The following is a 23608-nucleotide window of genomic DNA, read 5'->3' on the forward strand; positions in this document are numbered from 1 at the left end:
TATTTTCGAAAATAAATCGCTAACCACAGGCAACTTTATACTACTAGCAATAAAACTTACAGAACTCAAATTGCGGAAGTTACTTTCCCATAATAGAAAACTTGCAGAGTATGACTTGCTGCAAGTGTTGAAACAGTGCAAGTAACTTGCTAGAGCTAGAGTCAGGGTGCTCTCGGTTTAATCCTGAATCGACGATAATATGTCAAATATCAGGTGACATAAAATCAAAGAAAAATGGGTTGTAGGCTACCTAGCGACAAATGTAGGAACATTTGACGCCTGCGAGTGACGTCGAAGCACCAATGTTTTGTTACAAGTTCCCTTACTGTCGTTAAGTGATAGAGCTGACTTCTGCTGCAAGTTGTTATTGCTAGCAGACATTGGGCAATACAGTAGCCTGAAGGGCGGGTTGGGAATTTTAGACGAAACGTCACTAATTTTTATTTTATACGTATTTTTATTTTATTATTCCTTTAACATCTCAGTGCTATCTTAGTAAATATAATTAAACATAGAACAGTTAAATTCATAAATCATTGAAAAACAAAAATACACATTAGAAAAATATCTGATATATTTTGTAACAATTTTATTAATATAAGTAATACTTTCCCTTCACCTTTAATAATATAATTCTTATAAATTAAAAACAGTCTTTATACATTTGGAGATTACATTAACAATACAATATAATACTTATAAATATAATATAATACTAACAGTAAAATACTTACAAAAAAGTGAATTCATATACATTAATACTTGGAAAATCTTACAACCAGCTTATAGTATTATACGTTAGTTTTAGTATAAGCAAAAACCGAAACGCGTGTCGAATATTTTTAAAGAATATACAAAACTAGCTGATGCCCGCGACTTCCTACGCGTGGATTTAAGTTTTTAAAAATCATTTTCCGGGTTAAAAAGTAGCCTATGTCACTCTCCAGGTCTTTAATTATATCTACCCATGCAAAAATCACGTCAATCCGTTGCGACGTGATTGATTGACAAACCAATAAACCAACAAACAAACGCACTTTCGCATTAAAATAAGGGTACTGATTTCAAAAATATTTGATGAAAAACAACAAAGTTATAAGCTTGTTGTGTTGAGTCGTCCTCGCAAAAAACATGGTCACCCCAAGCGAGCGGCTGTGAGCGAACGGGACGGCTTGCGTCGATCGTGCGCGCTCCCGCTCGCGCGGCTTGAATCAGCTGGTGCATGCGGTCATTCAACTAGGTGTTTAAACTTGCAGGTTTGTATTTTTAGGTCAAAATATAACACAATGTAAAAAAGATTGCAATCGATTCTGTAACTGATTCTGAACAAACTAATTTCAGGTTTTGCTTATACTGAAACTAACTTTGTGTAGTTTTATATATATTTTAAAAAAACTTTGAAATTAATCATCAAAAGTAAATACCTAATTACAGGGTGTAATTAAAATGCTAGCAAAAACGAAGACACCTGTCTTCGTTTCTGCACTGCGCTTCGCAATGTTCTCTTCAGTCGCGACGCGCAGCAACGCGCGGTAAATACGTTTTTCTTACACAATGGGGGTGGGGAAGGGGGGGGGGTCTCCGACGGCAACACAGAGCTAAGACCTAGGGGCAGACTGAAGAAGGGTATAAAGGTGTTCGCACACTACTCAGGCACTCGACAAGGCGGCACGTAGCCTTGGAACAGTTTGCCGATGTGGTCTGCAACGGCGACACATAGCGCGTCGTTGTGTGGCGCTGCCGCTACTTGAATGCCGAGGGGGAGGCCGTCACAGTTTAGACCAAGAGGAACCTGTGGGGAAAAAGGTGTCTGTTCTAATTTATTACTAGATGATACCCGCGCTTTCATCTGCGTAGACTTGGGTTTTTAGAAAATCCCGTGGGATCTCTTTTGGATTTTCCGGGATAAAAAGTATGTCCCATGTCATTCCCCGGGATGCAAGCTATCTCTATACCAAATTTGATCAAAATCGGATGAACGGATGACGGTCCGTTCAGACAGTCCCTTGAAAAAGGACCCCGGATGAGTTCAAAACTAGTCGGGCTAACGTCTACTAAATATGTGAGTAAAGCCGTTGACAGATATTATATATAATGGAAATCACTCACGATAGTTTAAACGCTAAAACAGACAGACACACTTTCTTATTTGTAATATTAGTATGGATTTTTTAATTTATTCGTACCTATACTTAATGAAAAGTGAACATTTTACACCACACTTTAAGACTGTACCTGTGCAGTAGGAAACTTGAGCGCGTTGAATATCCCCCACAGCGCGAAGTTGAAGGGGCGCAGATACGCCGCATAGTGATAGGGCGCGGGAGTGGGCGCCGACGGAAATAGCAGCACTCCGTCTGAGCCAAGGGTTTCCTGGTAACAATAATATACGTATTATGGCTCGAGTGCGTAAAATAGGAAATTAAAGTCTCAAAGGCGATGTATGAGAATTGACCTAATTTTATTGAATCGTTCATCGTTTGAAACAATATTGCTTCATAATAGTTGCTAGTGTGAATTCCGACACACCGACGAGCTGAAAAAAAACTATTAAGCAGTACTTACAATCGTCTCCTCAGGACAATACCTGTAGAAGTAGCCCTATTGCGACTTTTACTATTAAAGCGAGATAGCTAAATGCATTAAAGCTCTTATTAGAATGTGACAAAATGATTATTTGCTGTCCTTATCACCGTGGCAACCTTTTTTTGTTTGTCAAGATGTATTTGTACGTGAAATCTTGACAAGTACTTACAATAAGGTCATCTCTGAGCTGCTGCGTGAGGTCGTCGGCCCAGGCCGCGGGTACTGCGGGCATCACTTGGTCGTCTAGTAGCTTTATAATAGCCGCTAGAGTGAACTCAGACGCGCCTACTAACTGAAATAAAACTTAATAGTATTATTTAACATGGGGGTACGTTACGGACGCCAGGATAAATCCCAAGAGAAAGGTGGGACTTCAGAGAAACTTACGAGCGCAGCGAGGGTGTTGCATCTAGAATCGTGAGTGAAGCGCGGGGTTTATTAGCGCCCAAGATGAAGACACTATAAGTACTGTTGGAACTGGCTGTAAACTAAATTGTTTATATTGAAATATGTTCTTATTCTTATTTTTTCTAAGAGTTTTTTTGTTTTTACATTCGATGACATTCACTCACTTCAAATATATATCTCAAACAGGACGTCCAAGTTTTTCTTTTTACTGATATTTTTCCGATAAATTCTAAATATCCCAACACGTTATCAGCACGAAGGGCTCTAGGGGAAAAATAAAAGTGAAAAAGTGGTGTTAATTGTCCATTTATATTATATTTGTTGCGAACAAGAAAAATCAATTTTTACCAAATGTCAAAAATAGAGAAGGATATCCCACTTGGAAAATGATTAAACTATTGGCTACATGAGAACCTGTGGTTTTCTATTGATGGGTATCCAGAAGGAGATACGGCCGCTGCATCAATGAAGGTGATTCTGTTCGTCATGCTTTCGCCCTGTGGTGGACTGTACAGTGTACATAGTTGATTGTACGTACGTACGTACGTACGTACAATCAACTATGTACGTAGTTAATATTCCACCTAAGATGAATAGTGAAGATTTTGCGTACGAGGTGCACTCTGACCGTCTGAGCATGTATCAGCTCTGGCATAATATGGTTAGGACACTTATGTCGCATAGGCATGAATCAATTGAACTTGAAGAATCATCAGGTAGTTTAGGTCTTAGTTTTTTCTCATGTTAATTTATTTTTTCTTGTTCCTGTGTGTTAATATTTTATGTTAAGTTTTTTTTTGTAAGACAATTTAGTTTAAAGGGGGATGTTGGAACTGGCTGTAAACTAAATTGTTTATATTGAAATATGTTCTTATTCTTATTTTTTCTAAGAGTTTTTTGTTTTTACATTCGATGACATTCACTCACTTCAAATATATATCTCAAACAGGACGTCCAAGTTTTTCTTTTTACTGATATTTTTCCGATAAATTCTAAATATCCCAACAAGTACCACGTTAATTGTTTATTTTTCACACCTCGGGAGACAATGAAATCAAGGCTGATAACTTATAAACAGAATATTCAATAAAAAATGGTTCGTGCTGCGAGGGCTCTGGAAGCGAGATAGCAATATTTGAATGTACTCAAACCTACACAAAAAAAGCTGTGATTCCGATTATAAGGCGGACCTCCTAACCACTAGGCTATAGTGGTTAGGACGTCCGCCTTCTAATCGGAGGTCGGGGGTTCGATTTCGGGCACGCGCCTCTTACTTTTCGGAGTTCAATTAATCATCACTTACTTTAACGGTGAAGGAAAACATCGTGAGGAAACCTGCACGCCTGAGAGTTCTCCATAATGTTCTCAAAGGTGTGTGAAATCTACCAAACCGCACATTGCCAGCGTCGTAGATGGCCAAAACCCTACACACTCTGAGTGGAGACCCGTGCTCTGTAGTAAGCCAGCGATGGGTTGATCATCATGATGATGATGATGATGATGCTACCTCTTTAGAAAGCCTACCTTCTTGCCCAACTCCGCGAGTCCATTGGCCTCGCCCTGGTTGTCGGTGAGCAGAGCCGCGAAGCAGTCCGCCTCCTTGCTCATGGCGTGGCGCCACAGCGCTAACGAGTGGTTGAACCCCTCGTGGTAGTACGGCTTGGGCTTGTCTGAGGGTTCCACCACACCTGACAGCTTGTATACCACTCTGGAACAATAATGGAGACGATTTAAGGCTTATTTCATGGTTTAAAGACATATTAGAATGAAAATAACGCGTACATGGAACGACACACGGAACATGGAATGTACACACGGAACTAACGTTGCCGTCAAGTGTCCCCTTTGTTCTTGTTTGAATATTCTAAGACTTTGTTCTCCAACAGCGCCCCCCTGTCAATGTCATTCAAGTGCCAAGAAAGTCTTGTCGCACTGTACCACGATTCATGCGATAATTCTGAGAGATCGACATTTCAACTCAATACGGTATTTGACAACTAGTCAAATCAGTAACTTTTTATCAATCGTCAAAATGCGCATTTAGTATGTGATATTCTATGAAATACTGCAATGTGACGTCACATCATAATGACGTACTTTTTTAGTTTAATCGATAATTTAAAATGGTTATTAGTTATTACACTTAAAACTAACAAAGGACATGGATTTTGCGTATTTTGGAACACCCTTTATTTAATAATGACTGAGAAATAATTTAGTATTGATGTAGTCAAAATACCCAATTGCGTGGGTCATGATCACGACGGGACTGCAGTGCTGCAGTGGTCCATCGTCATCGTGATCAACCCATTACCGGCGCACTACTGAGAACGGGTCTCCTCTCAAAGTGAGAGTTTAGTCTGCCACGCTATAAGTCCCGCAAATTGCTATTGCGCTGGAGCCATGTCTCATTAACATCAAAATGACGATATTTTGACGTATATTTAAGTCAAAATATACCATCAGGTTGAAACTTCAGTCCAGTGCTGACGTCACTGAAATGGCGGCCACACGCATTAGCATTTAGCGGGACTTATACCCCAGTACGGTTTTTGTACCAGCCATGATATGAAATGACAAAACAATATTAAAATATTTCTACTTTAAGCGGTGGTAGTAAGACCTCAGCTCAGCAATTGCAAGTCTAATGTACTTGTATTAGCGGAGGTCAGTGGTTACATAGCAATGTTACCTTTTCATAACCTTCTTAAGGTCACTGCCAACGGGACTGACGCGTAAATCGTTGATGCTTTCCACGTAGTAGAACTTTAGCTCCTGCAACCAAAAAGGCAAGTATGTTTGGATTTTGAAACTAGTTGACCCACCCCGGCTTCGCACGGGGAGCCTACCTATTCGTATGCTGAAGTATCAGCCCCCCAATTGTGTAAGAATAACCATTTCATGGCTATCGCAATCGTCAAGAAATTCTGCCCTTTGATTGGCTGTGAAAAAATGTAAACAGCGAATCAACCAATCAAAGGGCAGAATTTCTTGACGATTGCGATAGCGATGAGATGGTTATTCTTACACAATCGGGGGGCGTATTCGTATGAAGCGTTTGCTTTTTACGACGCGTGACGCAACGCACCACGCGACGCGCCACGTCTTATTTGTTTATTCAGATACAAGTTAGCCGTTGACTGCAATCTCACCTGGTGGTAAATGATGATGCGGTCTAAGACGGAAACGTGCTAACCTGGAAGGGCAGTTTTTTTATTAAACCCACACCCCTTTGGATTCTACACGGCATCGTACCGGAACGCTAAATCGCTTGGCGGGACGGCTTTGCCGGTAGGGTGGTAACTAGCCACGGCCGAAGCATCCCACCAGACCAGACAATTTAGGAATTAGAAAATTCCAAACCCCTTACCGGGAATCGAAGACGGGACCTCTCACTAATAAGACAACAGCGCTAACCACTGCGCCAGGGAGGTCGTCAAATAAGAGCCCAGAGCTTTCCCCCTCTACCACAAGTAACTATTACCTTGACGTCAACTTGTCTGTCCAGATTCAACAGATGCGCCTTCTCGTCCGCCACGACCTTAGTCAGCGGAATGAGGTCTTCGCAGTGTTTGCTCACGAACCCGATAGACGCCATGGTCGGCTCCTTGCCCGAACGGAGAGTCGAACCTGGGACCAAATACATAGGGTTATTCAAGATCAAGGGGCGGTTCAACAAATTCTTGAAAAGCCGATCTCTGGTGCTTCAAATGTTCATGGGCGGCGGTAATCACTTAACGCCAGGTTATCCGCCTGCTCTTTCGCTGTAGACTTAAGACACGAAGACAAAACGAGGCAAATATATCTCTACATAAATTTGTCTCATTTTAACGCTATCTTAAGTCTGAGCAAAATCAAAGTACGCTCTATAGACATATTTTAATGTACATATATAACAGGTACATACCACGATTAATTTTTGTTTTAATTTTTTTTTTATTTTTTTATTCAGATACAAGTTAGCCCTTGACTGCAATCTCACCTGGTGGTAAGTGATGATGCAGTCTAAGATGATAGCGGGCTAACCTGGAAGGGGTATGGCAGTTTTTACTAAACCCATACCCCTTTGGTTTCTACACGGCATCGTACCGGAACGCTAAATCGCTTGGCGGCACGGCTTTGCCGGTAGGGTGGTAACTAGCCACGGCCGAAGCCTCCCACCAGAAATTTAGAAATTATAAAATTCCAAACCCCTGCCAGGAATCGAACCCGGGACCTCCCACTATTTAGACCACAGCGCTCACCACTGCGCCAGGGAGGTCGTCAAATTTGTCGATATTTCAACCCAATTGCACGGGTCGTGGTCACGACGGGACTGCGGTGCTGCGAGAGATGAAGTCCGAGCTGTCCAGGGCAGTAGCGAACTACCCTCTTTCTTGTTATTTTCGTTGGAATTTCACGAGCTGCCCGGCAAAATACACTCACAATTATTAACTTTCGATGTCGTTCGATGCTGTCTTGTCGTTGGACGCTGGCTGGTTAAAATCATACGCTCTATAGACCTGTATGAGTGTCGCTTATCACTTAGCTCGCTTCACCTTTCATGCTGGTGTGCTCGGCGGTGGGGTTGAGCGCGTACAGGCCGCAGTAAAACGCAGGCATGCGAGTCGAACCGCCGATGTCAGAGCCTACAAAAACAAACATATTTCACACTTATATAATACTGTATATTGTACAATGAACCAAAAACTTAATTTGCTGTAATCCGCTGAAACAGGTCGAATCTGTATGATGCAACATGCAGCATGCGAAATGCACCGCCCGCCCTCCCAATGCTAACAATGCAGGAAAAACAGCCACTCGGCAAGCAATACGCACCACCACCACGCAGGACCATACAAATCCCAAAACACACTCGACGCACGTTTCGCTCCGACACCGGAGCATCCTCAGATGTAGACCTTACAATGCAACATAGCAAAGCAATTGTGCAAAGCAGTGGGAGGGCGGGCGGTGCATTTCGCATGCACCGCCCGCCCTCCCACTTGCAACATACAGATTCGACCTGTTTCAGCGGATTACAGCAAATTAAGTTTTTGGCTCATTGCTTATATAATACTAGCTGATGCCCGCGACTTCGTCCGCGTGGATTTAGATTAAAACATGCGCCCACGAGAAAATTTTATCTCTATGAATAACACGAGAAAATGTGTAGACAAAATTTTCTCGTAGGGCCGCATGTTAGGCCCTCAGGAGTGGCTCGTTGCTGGGAGATTTCTCCGTCGGACGAGTGTGTCTGTACTCACACAGTGATATGGGACTGGCAAGTGAGGCCGACAGGGCTGCCTCGCCGCCACTGGAGCCCCCAGTAGTACGACCGGTGTGGTAAGGGTTGTTTGTTTGTCCAAACACCATGTTACGGGTTTCTTGCCTGCAAGTGACGAAATCTTAAATATATAAAAGGCAAAGGACTGACTGACTGACTGATCTATCAACGCACAGCTCAAACTACTGGACGGATCGGGCTGAAATTTGGCATTACGACGTAGGCATCCGCTAAGAAAGGATTTTTGAAAATTTAACCTCTAAGGGGGTGAAATAGGGGTTTGAAATTTGTGTCGTCCACGTGGACGAAGTCGCGAGCATAAGCTAGTTTGTGATATGTATGCTCACTCAGTACTGAAGTGACTGTTTATGCCATCTAGTAGCGGCACTTTGCAGCTATCGAAACTACTTTCAAAATGTTTTGATTTGTATTGAAAATTATTTAGAAATTTCCTTGAAGTGTAGATAAAAACACTATAAAAATTATAAAACATATTATAACTGTAATATTTGTAAATACATATGGCTTAAAAAGATAATAACAGATATACTTTATATTTTAACAACCTGAATAGAATAGGTATTATGTAAAGATATTGCTGATTTATATTCAGCGATATCATTCATGATATATTTTTCATGTTAAATAAAGATAAGTAATCTTTTGAACATTTACAACTGTTGGTTAAGCATGCAGTTAATTTGCATTTATGCGATCATAATTCATTTTGCTAAATTTATTGTATGTATTTCTTTCAGTGGGACAAAAACTTTTAAAATATGTTATAATACTATACTAATCAGTATTATAAATGCGAAAGTGTGTTTGTTTGTTGGTTTGTCCTTCAATCACGTCGCAACGGTGCAACAGATTGACGTGATTTTTTGAATGCGTATAGATAAAGACCAGGAGAGTGACATAGGCTACTTTTTATCCCAGAAAATCAAAGAGTTGCCACGGGATTTTCAAAAAACCTAATACCACGCGAACGAAGTCGCGGGGCGGGTATCAGCTAATAATATTATAAGTATAGTTTACGAAAGTGGGTCTGTCTTTCTGCTAGCTTTTCACGGCCCTTTCGCTTAACCGATCATGTGTACAGAGATATCTTGCATCCTGGGGTTGCTTAGATTTTCCGGGATAAAAAATAGCCTATGAAAACCAAATTTAGATTTTTAAATATCATTACTCACGGGATTTTTAAGAACCTAAATCCAACGGGTATCAGATAGTTTATAATAATACTAGCGACTCGCCCGGCTTCGCACGGGTAGCTTATTACCATTTTCGTATGAATCTTGTAAGGGTGGTAAATTGGGCGGAATAGAAATATACCCGGATACGGAATAATCTACCACCTTACAAAGATTAGAGGAAAATAATAATTTACTTTACTTGATCTATCTACCTAGTAAAGAATAGAAGCTAGCCGTCGACTCCCTTGTAATGTATATGAGGTGTTATAAATGAAATTTGCTAGATGTTAGGCAAAATTGTTTTTAATGTAACTTTTACCGGGGTCGCTTAATACATAGTGATGGCTAATAATGCTTAGTTATTCTAGCTTAATGCCAAGACTTAATTTAGATACATTAGAATGCCTTAGGTAGATAGTACATAAAATCTATGTTTTAAATTTAAGATGCCATTGGCATGGAATAGACAATGACACAGTAAAATTCATAAAATTGTTTCAAAATAAAAGCTCAGTAGTAAAGACAGGGTTCTTACTGTACACATACACTAAGAAGGTTCACTAAACTGTTGCAGGATACAAACATTTGCTTACTTGTAGGTGCGAAGACTGCAAGGTAGCTGGACGGCATCGGCCAAGATCCAAAACTCAATTTATTTGATTCTTCACAACCGAAATGTTTCATTACAAAGATTTTCACCAAGTCTTATCCATAGCAATTAAGTTGTCAACGTGAATGTGCAAAAGAAATAAATACGAAAACCGAAAACGCAAACGGAAAACTAAAACGGAAAACTGAAGCTAAACGTAAAACGTAAACGTAAACGTAAACGTAAACGTAAACCCTGTAACAAAGAAAAACAAGATTATAATTTGTGCTGTGTGAAAATTTCGACACGTGGAATTTTCCCGATCAAACACAACTCACCTATTGAACTCCTGGCCACCAATGGTTTTCAGAAGTCCACCCACAACCCATTATCCTCATTTATTTGGGAAGTTAAAATAACTGGAACTGAAAGAAATCATGAGATTAGGATTTTCTCTAACCAAACCGCCATTTTGTCGAATCCACATTACTTGATTTTTCACTCACCATAACTGATGAAACATTGAAAATACGTTAGGATGACTAAAATTTATGACTATTGTATTTTTCCAGGCGAAGCCATGGGCGAAAAGAAGTGAGATTTTCCTGGAACGAAAAAAATTCGTCTTCACATGTTGACTCCAGGAAAATTCTAAATCTCAGCAATCGGTGTTGCCAGACGCAACCCGAGTGTGGCCGCTCTCAGTTAGTTTGATCATAAAGCCAATTCATTTTTGAATATTTGCGGAACCTAAGGATATATTATAAGAACCGTTTTGTTAATGACCTAACAATAAACAAATGATATTATGGTTTTATTTAATTATTTTGTTTTATTTTTACGACAATTGACAACGAAGCAAACGCCATCTATTGTGGCTCGAATGAACTCTGAACATCGACCCACGCGTAGTTCTGCACCTTGATGCTAGGTGGCACCAACATACTTTGAACAAAATAGATTTTAATTAAAAGCGAAACGCTAATTAGTAGTTCAAAATTTACAACGTCACAATACTTCCCCTCCTACGAAAAGGTTCAACAGGTTGAACCACGCTGCCCTCAGCGTCATCCAACAACTACTAACAATTTGCCTGAAACAAACAAAAAAACACAGAAGTTACGCGTGAACGCACATCTACTACTAACAAGGAAAATTGTCTAACAAAATAAATATACTGAAAACAGTGTAAGGTTTTATACATTATACTTAACTACACAACCCTAACTTCTAAAAAGAATATATACAAAAAAACTTCATGGTGTCTAAGACACTTGAGTGGAAACATCTTGGCATCATTCTTCAGCTGACTGATAGAATGCGTCTAGGCCTACGGTGGTTCACTCTTTTAAACTACCATCTTAATATTTGTTACTCAACAAATACGGAAAAACTGGTTGTGAACGGGTCCATCTGATATGGCAACCGTTCTCTATCCCATTCGGAAAAATAAAACCGAATCAAAATCGGAATATGAGAAAAAAAAAAAAAAAAAAAACGAAATAACTCTCCTAGAAAATAGATCTCGGAACAGAATCGGAAAAAATAACAGAAATGATCCATTATCTAGAAGGAAAACGAAAACAAAACACAAAACCCCCCCTTTTCGTTATCCCCAAAGTACGATATTTGCATTTTTACTTTCTCAACCGGTTGGTCTACCACAAGCATTCCAATCATCACATATTCATCCCTACATACATCCACTACATTCCTCCTCAACTGAACCATGGTAATGTAACTGTTAACTCAGAACATCACTACACTCATTCAAATTCCTAATTGAATATTGATAACTTAAATATTCAAACAGTTTAGACCAACTAAGTAATGGCAAATATCTACTTCTTAATATCCTTAATATGCCAAGTGCCTATTGGGTGGTTGTCAGCTACTCTAACTAGTTCATAAACCAAAGGTGACAAAACCTTGACAACCCTGCACTTTTCATACTTAGGTGCCAGCTTAGCTGCGAAAAAATTTGTAGCGTCGCTTTGTGGATAGGTCTTTTTCCACACTATATCCCCAACAGAATAGCTTGCAGACCTACGCCTTAAGTTGTAATGCGTTGCATACTCTGCATGAGCCTGAAACAAATTTCTCCTAACCTGACCAAATATGTCCTCCAAAGTTCCAAACTTTCCTGCGTATTCCTCCCTTGGAATTCCGGCCTCGTACTCCTTATCCGTGTCCTTATAGAAGGAACCATTTAAAACCGGTTCTCTAGCGTGGACAAGGAAGAACGGGGAGAATCCAGTGGATTCATTAACCGCACTGTTTATGGCGAACTGGACCTTGTACAGGTTTTCGTCCCAGGACCTGTGGTTATCTTTCACAAAAGCGGCTACAGCAGTCATAACAACCTTATTGTACCTCTCAACAAGGTTAACTTGCGGAGTGTACAGTGGTGTGTAGTGTAATTTCGGAATATTATAACGCTTAATGAGATTACGGAATTCAGATCCTGTAAATTGGGACCCATTGTCCACAATCACAGTCTCTGGAACACTATGGTTCAAAAATACAAAATTCTCTAGCGCTTTAACAACAGCGGCACCTGTGGCACGCCGTAACGGAAACAACATTGTATATTTCGAAAAACAACACGTCACCACAAAAAGAAATGTAAATCCTGATTTAGACCTAGGCAAAGGTCCGACTAAATCAGCCGAAATGACCTGGAAAGGTCTCTCGCAGACTTTAGGCTTCCCAAGCAGACCTGGAGTGGCTGATGTCGTGTGTTTATACGCAGAGCAAGTATCACAATTCTTAACGTACTCAACCACGTCCTTATACATACCACGCCAAAAATATTTAGGGTATATAGTGGATGAATTTGGTTTACGCACAGATCCTCACATGTTGTCTTCACATGTTGACTCCAGGAAAATTCTAAATCTCAGCAATCGGTGTTGCCAGACGCAACCCGAGTGTGGCCGCTCTCAGTTAGTTTGATCATAAAGCCAATTCATTTTTGAATATTTGCGGAACCTAAGGATATATTATAAGAACCGTTTTGTTAATGACCTAACAATAAACAAATGATATTATGGTTTTATTTAATTATTTTGTTTTATTTTTACGACAATTGACAACGAAGCAAACGCCATCTATTGTGGCTCGAATGAACTCTGAACATCGACCCACGCGTAGTTCTGCACCTTGATGCTAGGTGGCACCAACATACTTTGAACAAAATAGATTTTAATTAAAAGCGAAACGCTAATTAGTAGTTCAAAATTTACAACGTCACAATCTCTAGTTTAAAAAATATAGCCTGTATGTCACTTGAGAATAATGTAGCTTTCTAATGGTGAAAGAATTTTTGAAACCAGCCCAGTAGTTTTTGAGTTTATTTGTTGTAGTAACATAAAAAAATACAATTCTTCCTCTTTATAATATTAGTGTAGAAAAACCGGTCAAGTGCGAATCAGACTCGCGTACCGCAAAATTTCATCCTACAGTCGTATTTTTTTGACATTTTGCACGATATATTATCGAAAACTATTTATGCAAAAAAATATATGAAAATCCGTTTTAGAATGTACAGGTAAAAGCCCTTTCATATCATACCCCACTTGGTATATTAATTAATCTTACTTTGAAAGTTCAAAATACTTATTATTATTGTTCATGAACACATTTTAATTATTTTTGTGATGTAACCACAAATTCGCGGTTTTGGATTTTCCTCTTACGCGTGCTTATAAGACCTACCTAACTGCCAAATTTCATGATTCTAGGTCTACCCTAGTCTAGGAACTACCCTATACTTATAGGTTTCTTGACAGACAGACAGACAACGAAGTGATCCTATAAGGGTTCCTTTTTTCCTTTTGAGGTACGGAACCCTAAAAACAAATAAAATTGTGATTTACCTCAAAGATACGGTCGCAACAGGATCTGATTAAAATGTACTTATTAACAAATCGCAAAACCTGAAAACACGTTTTTTCTCGCTGCGTATTGCGAATCTTTTATGCAATAAAAAATAACAAGACTATTCTGTATATTCATAATATGTAATTATTACGCAATGGCCGTGACCTCACTTTACAGTCAATGTACGAAGTCGAATACTTGTTTTTTAGGCTGTGCGCACACGGGCCACTCGCCACACGAACAAGCAACCGACTTCATACTCCATACCAGGGTTGTTGCGGATGCCAATACTTTGAATTCCGCGGATGCGGATGCAGATGTCTGAATTAATGCGAATTTACGGATGCGCATGCGAATATCCGTAACACCCTGTTGGGTACCATTGTACACTTTTTCACTGACTTAGACATGTGTCCGCTATAGCTTAACTTAACTGAAAACCGCTGCCGTGCCTATAGCGTACCATAGCGTTATTGTCGTAGCTAGCAACGGTTTTCAGTTATCATCTATGACGAACCACCTGACAACGCAACACTGCCAACTGGCAACCGACAATGCATTGTTTGGTTTTTGGGTAACTAGAAACGCAATAGTTATGCCTTCTCTTTCTTTCTTTCACTGAAAGCTGAGAAGGAGCGGTTATTGGCTACCGGCTTAGTAACTAAGAACTTGGTAAACCAAAGCCGACCTTATCTCTATTACGCTAAGGCTTAACTGTACAAGTACTTGTCCATTACACTTTGATCTATCATTCTAAATACAGTTAGCCTTAGAGTAATAGAGATAAGGTCCTCTTTGGTTTATCAATCTTTATGAAATGTTTTTGGTTAACTGGACTGTGGCAAACTATTCGTGCAGGCGTCCACTATAGTTTGACCTATGTCAATGATCAAATTAAACTTTACTGCTATGAACTTAAGGTTGTGATTACTTCACGATATTCATGAAAGTAAAATTGGTTTTATTTTAGTGAATATGCGCGCGCTAGCTATACAGACGGTATTGATACGGCAGCTAGCTTAGTTACTACTACGGAAACCGCTGCGCGTTGCGCATATTAAATTAGTTGAAACACAACTCTGATACCGATATTCGGCAACGGTTAACAATATCGGTATTGAAACTAAGTAACTGTTGATTAACCGTTGCCGTGAATAGCCAATAACGCCCATCTTTATTGGTCAGTAAGCGAACGAAGATATCAAACACGCCCGAAACACGCGCCACTCTGGCCCCGCCCAATTTCTTTGCAGGTCGTTATTTGTTCCAAATATGAATCCGCATCCGTAAAAGCTGCACATTAATGGATGCGGATGTCCGTAACACCCCTACTCCATACATGTTTGTAAGAATAGGCTACTTGACAATTTTTTTAAGTTGGTCTTAAATGGTTAATATTTGTCCTATTATATCAAAAAAATTAACACTATATTTTTTTGCGCCCTAAAAACCCTGTAACCCTGTGGTTATACTGTTGTTTACAAATGCATGACGTCAGAGCACAGATAATCTATCGGCCAAACATGGCCGACAGTGTTTTCACCTGTCTAAGAAAAATATTTTTTTAAATTAAAGTTTTACGGTTTTTAGGGCGCAAAAAAATATAGTGTTAATTTTTTTGATATAATAGGACAAATATTAACCATTTAAGACCAACTTAAAAAAATTGTCAAGTAGCCTATTGCCGAACCGGCCGGTTGCGGCGACAAGCTATTACGAAATTATGAAAGCTGAGAGTGAAAAATAGCGGCAAATGAAAAAAAAACTAGTTGTACTCTGGGTTAATTAGAAATGAACATATCTGAAACTTTTTTAATATTCTTATTGTAGTTACGTGTTACGTTTTTAATAGTTTGATTGTATTTTGCTTACCATAATTCTATGGAGATCCAACAAATAACAGTTAAAATTCAAACTTCTTATTTCAAAAGTGCAGTTTTACAAGAATACAAGAGGGTCAAAAATGTGAAAAAAATCAAATAAGCCTGATGTATCAAGCTGATATTTCGAACTTGTCATGGAACATGCAGCACGAAACGGGAAATGGCATTTTTCAATATACGCCTTTTTGTGTTGAAGCCTTCGAATTGCCATTAGCACTGAATCTCGGTGATAAACACTGATTATGGACACTATAATGCAGTTTTTTTGTTGGATACTTTTCGTAGTAAACAGTGGAGAGTGGTCCGTCTGCACAGATCCTAAACTGCCTGTACTGCACATCGGGTGCACTTTGTAATGGTAATTATCATATCATTATGTATCACAATGGCCGATTCCGTAATTAATATTCTATAATATTATTAAATATATGTGTCAAAGTGCAAGTAATGCATTTTCAGTTTTATGATAGGAAAGATACTAAGAGTTATCGACTAATAATGATTTCGACTTCAAAAAAGGGGGAAACCACTATAGGATCACTTTGTAGTCTGTCTGTCTGTCTGTCCGTCCGTCGTGTCTTTCAAGAATAAATATAGGGTAGGTACTTCCCGTTGACCTAGAATCAAGAAATTTGTCGGGTACGTAGATCTTATAGCACAAGTAAAGGAAACAAGTGCGAGTCAGGCGGCAGTTTCGTACTACAGTCGTATTTTTTCGACATTTTGCACAATAATTCAAAAACTATGTTGCATAAAAATGAATAAAAATCTGTTTTAGAATGCACAGATGAAGACCTTTCATATGATACTCCACTTGATATAGTGAAAATTCGAAAATTGAAAATACTTATTAGTAGTTCATGACCACAATTTAATTGTTTTTGTGTGATGTAACCACAAATTCACGGTTTTCAGATTTATCCCCGAATATCTGCTATAAGACCTACCTACCAAATTTCATGATTCAAGGTCAACGGCAAGTACCCTATAGGTTTCTTGACAGACCGACAGACAGACAGACAACAAAGTGATCCTATAAGGGTTCCGTTTTTCCTTTTGAGGTACGGAACCCTAAAAAAGGAGAAAACCCTTAGAGGATCACTTTGTAGTGACAAGATGCCGAGAGTGTGTAGCATGCCCTTAATTGTGTGGCTCTCCTTGTGAATGGTACACCTTAAGCTTGTTTCTTGCACTTACCATTTATTGATCTCCGGCACATTGGTGACGGCCACGGGAATGGCGCCGGCCGCCTTAAGGAGCCGCACGCACTCCGCGTCCTCGTCCGCGCGCACGCTCTTCCGCGACAAGATGCCGAGAGTGTGCAGCATGCCCTTAACTGCGTGGCTCTCCTTCGCCGTGAATGGTACACCTTAAGCTTGTTTCTTGCACTTACCATTTATTGATCTCCGGCACATTGGTGACGGCCACGGGAATGGCGCCGGCCGCCTTAAGGAGCCGCACGCACTCCGCGTCCTCGTCCGCGCGCACGCTCTTCCGCGACAAGATGCCGAGAGTGTGCAGCATGCCCTTAACTGCGTGGCTCTCCTTCGCCGTGAATGGTACACCTTAAGATTAAATGATAGTCAAAATGGGCGTAGGACCACAGAATTGAAATGCATTTCAAACGAAAGCTTTTCGGCAGGCACAATTTGGGAATTTATAATTTCCAAATTGTTTCTGGTTTGCGGGGTGATTCGCTAAGGGCGTTTGTGCACTCATCCGTGAAATAACGGATTCCGTAAAAATACGAATCGAATGAGTACGTATTGGCCATTTCGAAGAATCATGGATACGAACCGAATACGGATGAGTGCACACACGCCACAACTCAGTGATTATCACTAAATGAAAACCATCAAACTCGTTTGACATTGATTGGTCTACATTGCTGCTTCACTGAGCGTTACAAAAATATTTTTTCGTAGAAAGTCTTCAATGAATTAAAAACAAGTTTCAAATGAGCTTGATCGCTGTGATAGCCTAGTGGTTAGGACGTCCGCCTTCTAATCGGAGGTCGGGGGTTCGATCCCGGGCACGCACCTCTAACTTTTTGGAGTTATCAGCGTTTTAAGTAATTACATATCACTTGATTTAACGGTGAACGAAAACATCGTGAGGAAACTTGCATGCCTGAGAGTTCTCCATAATGTTCTCAAAGGTATGTGAAGTCTACCAATCCGCACATGGCCAGCGTAGTAGACTATGGATTATTCTGTGACTATGGCCAAAATCCTTCTCATTCTGAAGTCTGAGAGGAGTCCCGTGCTCTGTAGTGAGCCGGCGATGGGTTGATTATCATCATCATCATCATCATCATCATCGTGAGCTTGATCGCTTTTATTCAGTGATGATAACTGAGTTAGGGAATCACTCCGCTGGTCTAATGAGAGTCTAGTCTCAGAATTATAAGGGTGATGGCCATAGCCCACGACACTGACTAAGGGTAAGATCTATAGAGCGCACTCTGACTTTGCTTAGACTTAAGACAGGGTTGAAACGAGATAGAGCTATCTCTCACATAAATCTGTCTCGTTTTAACTCAATCTTAAGTCTGCCCAGACTTCACATACACGTGTACCTTTGAGAACTCTCAGATATTATGCAGTTTCTTTACGATGTTTTCGTTCACCATTTAAGCCAAAATGATATTTAATTGCTTAAAACTCTCAAATCTCAATGTGCACACACGAAAGTTGTCAGGGTTATACCCTGGACTCCCCAAATCGAAGGCCAACGTCATAGGTATGTGAGTAGGCCTCGGAATAGAGATTGTTTAACATAATGATAAATATTATTATTCTGTTGAAATATATTAATATAAATAAACGATACAAGTATTTGTATGACGCACACAGTTGCTGTGGTAGTTTTTTATTATAATACAATTTAAAGGAAAATATGGAATTTTATTATATAAAATACTATCTGATGCCCGCGACTTCGTACGCGTGGATTTAAGTTTTTAAAAATCCTGTGGGAACTCTTAAATTTTCCGGGATAAAAGTAGTCTATGTCCTTCCCTGGGTTGCAAGCTACCTCTGTACCATATTTCGTTAAAATCGGTTGAACGATTGAGCCGTGAAAAGCTAGCAGACAGACAGACAGACAGACAGACACACTTTCGCATTTATAATATTAGTACTTATGGATAAATACAAAGATTTTTATACAAACATAAACAAGTGCTTTTGAATCATCAAAGAATCTAACCACTGGTTCATTGGCGCATTGCTGGAGCAAGTCAAATTCACGCTTTTTAGGGTTCCGCACCTCAAAAGGAAAAAGGAACTATTATAGGATCACTTTGTTGTCTGTCTGTCTGTCAAGAAACCTATAGGGTACTTCCTGTTGACCTAGAAACATGAAAGGGAGGTAGGTAGGTTTATGTGGAATTAATAAATATGATCATGATGAACCCAGGTCTCTTCTCAGAAGAGACATGGGTTTAGGTCGTAGTCCGCCGCCACGCTGGCCAAGTGCGGCCAGCTCCTGCAAGGGTTTAATTAAACTGCCAATCAATCCTTTAAATTTGTGGAAGTGTTCCAATTGATCAACTGCTTGAATGTGGAAAACTGCATCAATCATTATTACAGTCTCAATCGTTGTGATTGGCTGAATTTATGCTATTCTTATTGCAACAATGCATTGTAGCCAATAGTGAATGAGCATCAAGAGATTGTTTAACATAATGATAAATATTATTATTCTGTTGAAATATATTAATATAAATAAACGATACAAGTATTTGTATGACGCACACAGTTGCTGTGGTAGTTTTTTATTATAATACAATTTAAAGGAAAATATGGAATTTTATTATATAAAATACTATCTGATGCCCGCGACTTCGTACGCGTGGATTTAAGTTTTTAAAAATCCTGTGGGAACTCTTAAATTTTCCGGGATAAAAGTAGTCTATGTCCTTCCCTGGGTTGCAAGCTACCTCTGTACCATATTTCGTTAAAATCGGTTGAACGATTGAGCCGTGAAAAGCTAGCAGACAGACAGACAGACAGACACACTTTCGCATTTATAATATTAGTACTTATGGATAAATACAAAGATTTTTATACAAACATAAACAAGTGCTTTTGAATCATCAAAGAATCTAACCACTGGTTCATTGGCGCATTGCTGGAGCAAGTCAAATTCACGCTTTTTAGGGTTCCGCACCTCAAAAGGAAAAAGGAACTATTATAGGATCACTTTGTTGTCTGTCTGTCTGTCAAGAAACCTATAGGGTACTTCCTGTTGACCTAGAAACATGAAAGGGAGGTAGGTAGGTTTATGTGGAATTAATAAATATGATCATGATGAACCCAGGTCTCTTCTCAGAAGAGACATGGGTTTAGGTCGTAGTCCGCCGCCACGCTGGCCAAGTGCGGCCAGCTCCTGCAAGGGTTTAATTAAACTGCCAATCAATCCTTTAAATTTGTGGAAGTGTTCCAATTGATCAACTGCTTGAATGTGGAAAACTGCATCAATCATTATTACAGTCTCAATCGTTGTGATTGGCTGAATTTATGCTATTCTTATTGCAACAATGCATTGTAGCCAATAGTGAATGAGCATCAACCAATTGAGTTGATTGCGATCGTGACATTGTAGCTGTCATTCTACCGCAATCGAGCCGCAAGTAATTGCAGGTGTCATTAAATAATGGTCATCATCATCATGATCAACCCATCGCCGGCTCACTACAGAGCACGGGTCTCCTCACAGAGTGAGAAGGGTTTTGGCCATAGTCTACCACGCTGGCCAAGTTCGGATTGGCAGACTAATAATGGTATACAGAGAAATAATGGTACATACCCAAAAAAGGTTTATTCTTCAAGTCTTCTTCAGAAAGGCCCGCTTCAATCATTTTATCAACGGCTTGAGCTTCTTTGATAGCATCTTCGTATCTTTCGTCTGTGACCGCATTCAACATTGGGTTTACCTACAAAATATTTTCAAAGTCAAATCATTTATTCAAATTAAGTTTTTAAAAATCCTGTGGAAACTCTTTGATTTTCCGGGATAAACAGTAGCCTATGTCACTCTCCAGGTCTTTATCTATACCCATGCAAAATATGACGTGATTGAAGGACAAACCAACAAACAAACACACTTTCGCATTTATAATAAGGGTACTGATAGGTGCCATTGTACATCTTATCATATGAAATGTCTTCGTCTGTACATTCTAAAACAGATTTTTATTTATTTTTATGAATCATAGTTTTTGAATTATCGTGCAAAATGTCGTGCAACTCTCGTAGCGCGAGCCTGACTCGCACTTGGCCGGTTTTTTTCCTTTTGAGGTACAGAAACCTAAAAATATCATCTTACCAATTTAATTCTTTCAATGCAAGCTGTAACTAATTCTTCAGATTTCAATTCCTTATTCCTAATCTTCTCCGCCAATGTTACTGCGCTCTCCTTAAGCATTGCATGCTTCTTGTCCAAGTCAGGTATTGCTTGATGACGGTCTTCCCAGAATATAGAGTATACATAGTCTATGATCATGTCAAAGTATGCTCGAAAGAAGAAGAATAACTTCTTGAGAAAATTAATCATCACTTCTTTACATATTCTGCTGGTTTTGCTTTTTCGTCTCTGTAAAACAAACATCATTTCTAATACCCTACTGATAACAGGCCTCTTCCTCCTCCTCAGAAGGGTTTAGGCCATAATCCACCACGCTGGTCAAGTGTGAATTGGCAGACTTCACACACTTTTGAGAACATTCTCTTGTCTTTCTCTAAACTAAATTTAAAGTATCTGCATCTTTCTCTTTTTAATATTGCTAAAAAAGGACGGAACATGAACTTTACATTTAAAGACTAAAATCTAAACAGTAGTCTCGCGGCTGGCAGCTAAAGTCACGAGATATGGCAGCTCTAAATTGAATTTAAAACTGTCAAACTGTGTCTGTCCTGTTCATAGTACATTAGTAAGAAGAGGATGTGAATACTCTAAACTTTAGGTGTGCTCAAAATCAGTGCCATTGAGCATTCCTAACACCTACTTGAAACAAATACCTATTTGTTGCTTTCCTACTTTGACCATAAATTAGCTTGTTCAGCGGTTGAAGTGTGATAAGTTGGTATTTACTTCAAGTAGGTATTAGGAGAGCTCTATCTATAGGTATAGTTATCATATAGATTCATGGTTTCTCCACATTCATACAAATATTGACTGACACAATTATTTGAGTTTGTTATTATAAACTTGAATGGTAGAACAATCACTTATGTTAGAAATGACTCATACTTTAAAATAACACTCAATGGAAAATAACTCTATTCTGCTTCAATCCATATTATAATGTTATAAATGTGAAAGTGTGTCTGTCTATCTGCTAGTGACTATCACAATCACAGCCCATCTTTTTAACCAATTTTGACAAAATTTACATTATGACAGATAGCTTACATCCTGAGGATGGTAATAGTCTAAACTTTTTGTCCGAAAAATCAAAGGAAAAAAATCAAAAATCAAAAATCTAAATCCACATTTAAAACTTGTGGGCATAAACTATTTTGTACTGAGATAGTTTGCATGCCAGACCAGATATAGACTACTTTTTATCCAGGAAAATCAAAGAGACCCCACAGGATTTTTAAAAACCTAAATCCATGCGGACAAAGGCACAGGCATCTTCCAGTTTAAACAAAACATAATCAAATAAGTATCTATGTGTTTATTTGTTTTACAAACTACAAATACTGAGTAGGTATTAAACACTAAGTAAAAACTAGATTCCATTAGATTAAGTCATACTTAAGATGCAAATTACTTAAGTTAAACGCTCATTAAAAGATTTTATCATATTTAATGGCTTTACAATTACTGAAATTCTGTGTACATATTTATAAATACTGATTTTATTATTATTTAAGAACTACATACTTATTATTATTGTCTTATCAAGCAGGTAAAAAATAAGCAATTTTTTCACAAAAACTTACATGGGATCTTTCCTTGGACCTCTCCTTTTTAGTATCTCTTTCTCTGGAAACTTTTTCTCTGGACATTTTGTAGAGATTTTTATTAACTTGATAGGACTTGAGATTGAGCAATTGACAAGCGTCCTAGCGCGGATCCGTGCTGACGGTAATGAAACGACAGTAAAACAAGTTATTTAGAATGCTATAACTTAAGTATTCGAAGACCTTGCGTGATTATGCAAAAAGTTAGCAAACAAACTTTTATATTTTTAATCAAATTTGTTGAAATTACTTTCGATAATTTAATAAGAGAAGTAACAACTAAAAATGTATGTAATTAAAACTTTTAGATAAAACACACTTTATACGTTTGTTAGAAACTATTACTTGAATATTACGGAGTCTGGATCTTTCACCTTACTAACTCGAAACTTTCTATCGTATTAATTATTACAAGTTACAACTCTCTGTGCACTTTTTCTTCTGAATTGAGTTTGTTTTGTCTACTTTTGTTGATTTTTCTTGGAAATTTAGAACTTAGAAAACACAGAAAACTCAAGTTTTGAACTTTGAATAAGATTTTTTTATACAAATGGCTTATGATCTAATGTCAGTTTGACTTTGACAACTTCTAAAAAATTGATAGATGGATCTAGATAGTGATAAAAGCATAGAGATAAACGTCTCTGTAAAATAAAACTACCCTCCATTGACTTTCATTGAACTCTTGTATCTTGTATCTTTGCTCAAATAATATTCAAATTCAATCTGTGCATTTATGCCTTGAATGCTTTTGATTGTTTCGTCTTGCTATAAGAATTTATAGTGAATTTATGAAAGGTGTGGTGTATATAAACAAAGTAAAA

The 23608-nt window shown here is 38.8% G+C and overlaps 1 protein-coding gene across 1 annotated transcript; it reads right to left on the bottom strand.

Annotated features, from left to right (window-relative positions):
* Nucleotides 1-574: 574 nt before the first annotated feature.
* LOC117991233 (fatty-acid amide hydrolase 2-like) lies at nt 575-22954 on the bottom strand. Its single transcript, XM_034978797.2, has 12 exons — nt 22764-22954; nt 21142-21408; nt 20623-20749; nt 17204-17375; nt 8241-8365; nt 7533-7622; nt 6479-6624; nt 5687-5769; nt 4519-4702; nt 2756-2878; nt 2236-2373; nt 575-1792 (listed from the first exon to the last, which is right to left on the bottom strand). Exons 1-12 carry the CDS (start codon nt 22827-22829, stop codon nt 1646-1648), a joined length of 1668 nt encoding a protein of 555 aa, XP_034834688.1. The 5' UTR covers nt 22830-22954; the 3' UTR covers nt 575-1645.
* Nucleotides 22955-23608: the final 654 nt, after the last annotated feature.

The sequence above is a fragment of the Maniola hyperantus genome, chromosome 19 (assembly GCF_902806685.2).
Source record: "Maniola hyperantus chromosome 19, iAphHyp1.2, whole genome shotgun sequence".
NCBI classification, from domain to species: Eukaryota; Metazoa; Arthropoda; class Insecta; order Lepidoptera; family Nymphalidae; genus Maniola; species Maniola hyperantus.

What these genes read in the sequence shown, in the direction of transcription:
- LOC117991233 (XM_034978797.2), bottom strand. Translation starts at nt 22,829, where the DNA reads ATGTCCAGAGAAAAAGTTTCCAGAGAAAGAGATACTAAAAAGGAGAGG. An exon ending in GAAGAATAAACCTTTTTTGG is followed by an intron (nt 17,376 to 20,622) that starts GTATGTACCATT and finishes TTTAATCTTAAG; the next exon opens with GTGTACCATTCACGGCGAAG. An exon ending in TCGCGGAGTTGGGCAAGAAG is followed by an intron (nt 2,879 to 4,518) that starts GTAGGCTTTCTA and finishes GTTTTATTTCAG; the next exon opens with TTAGTAGGCGCGTCTGAGTT.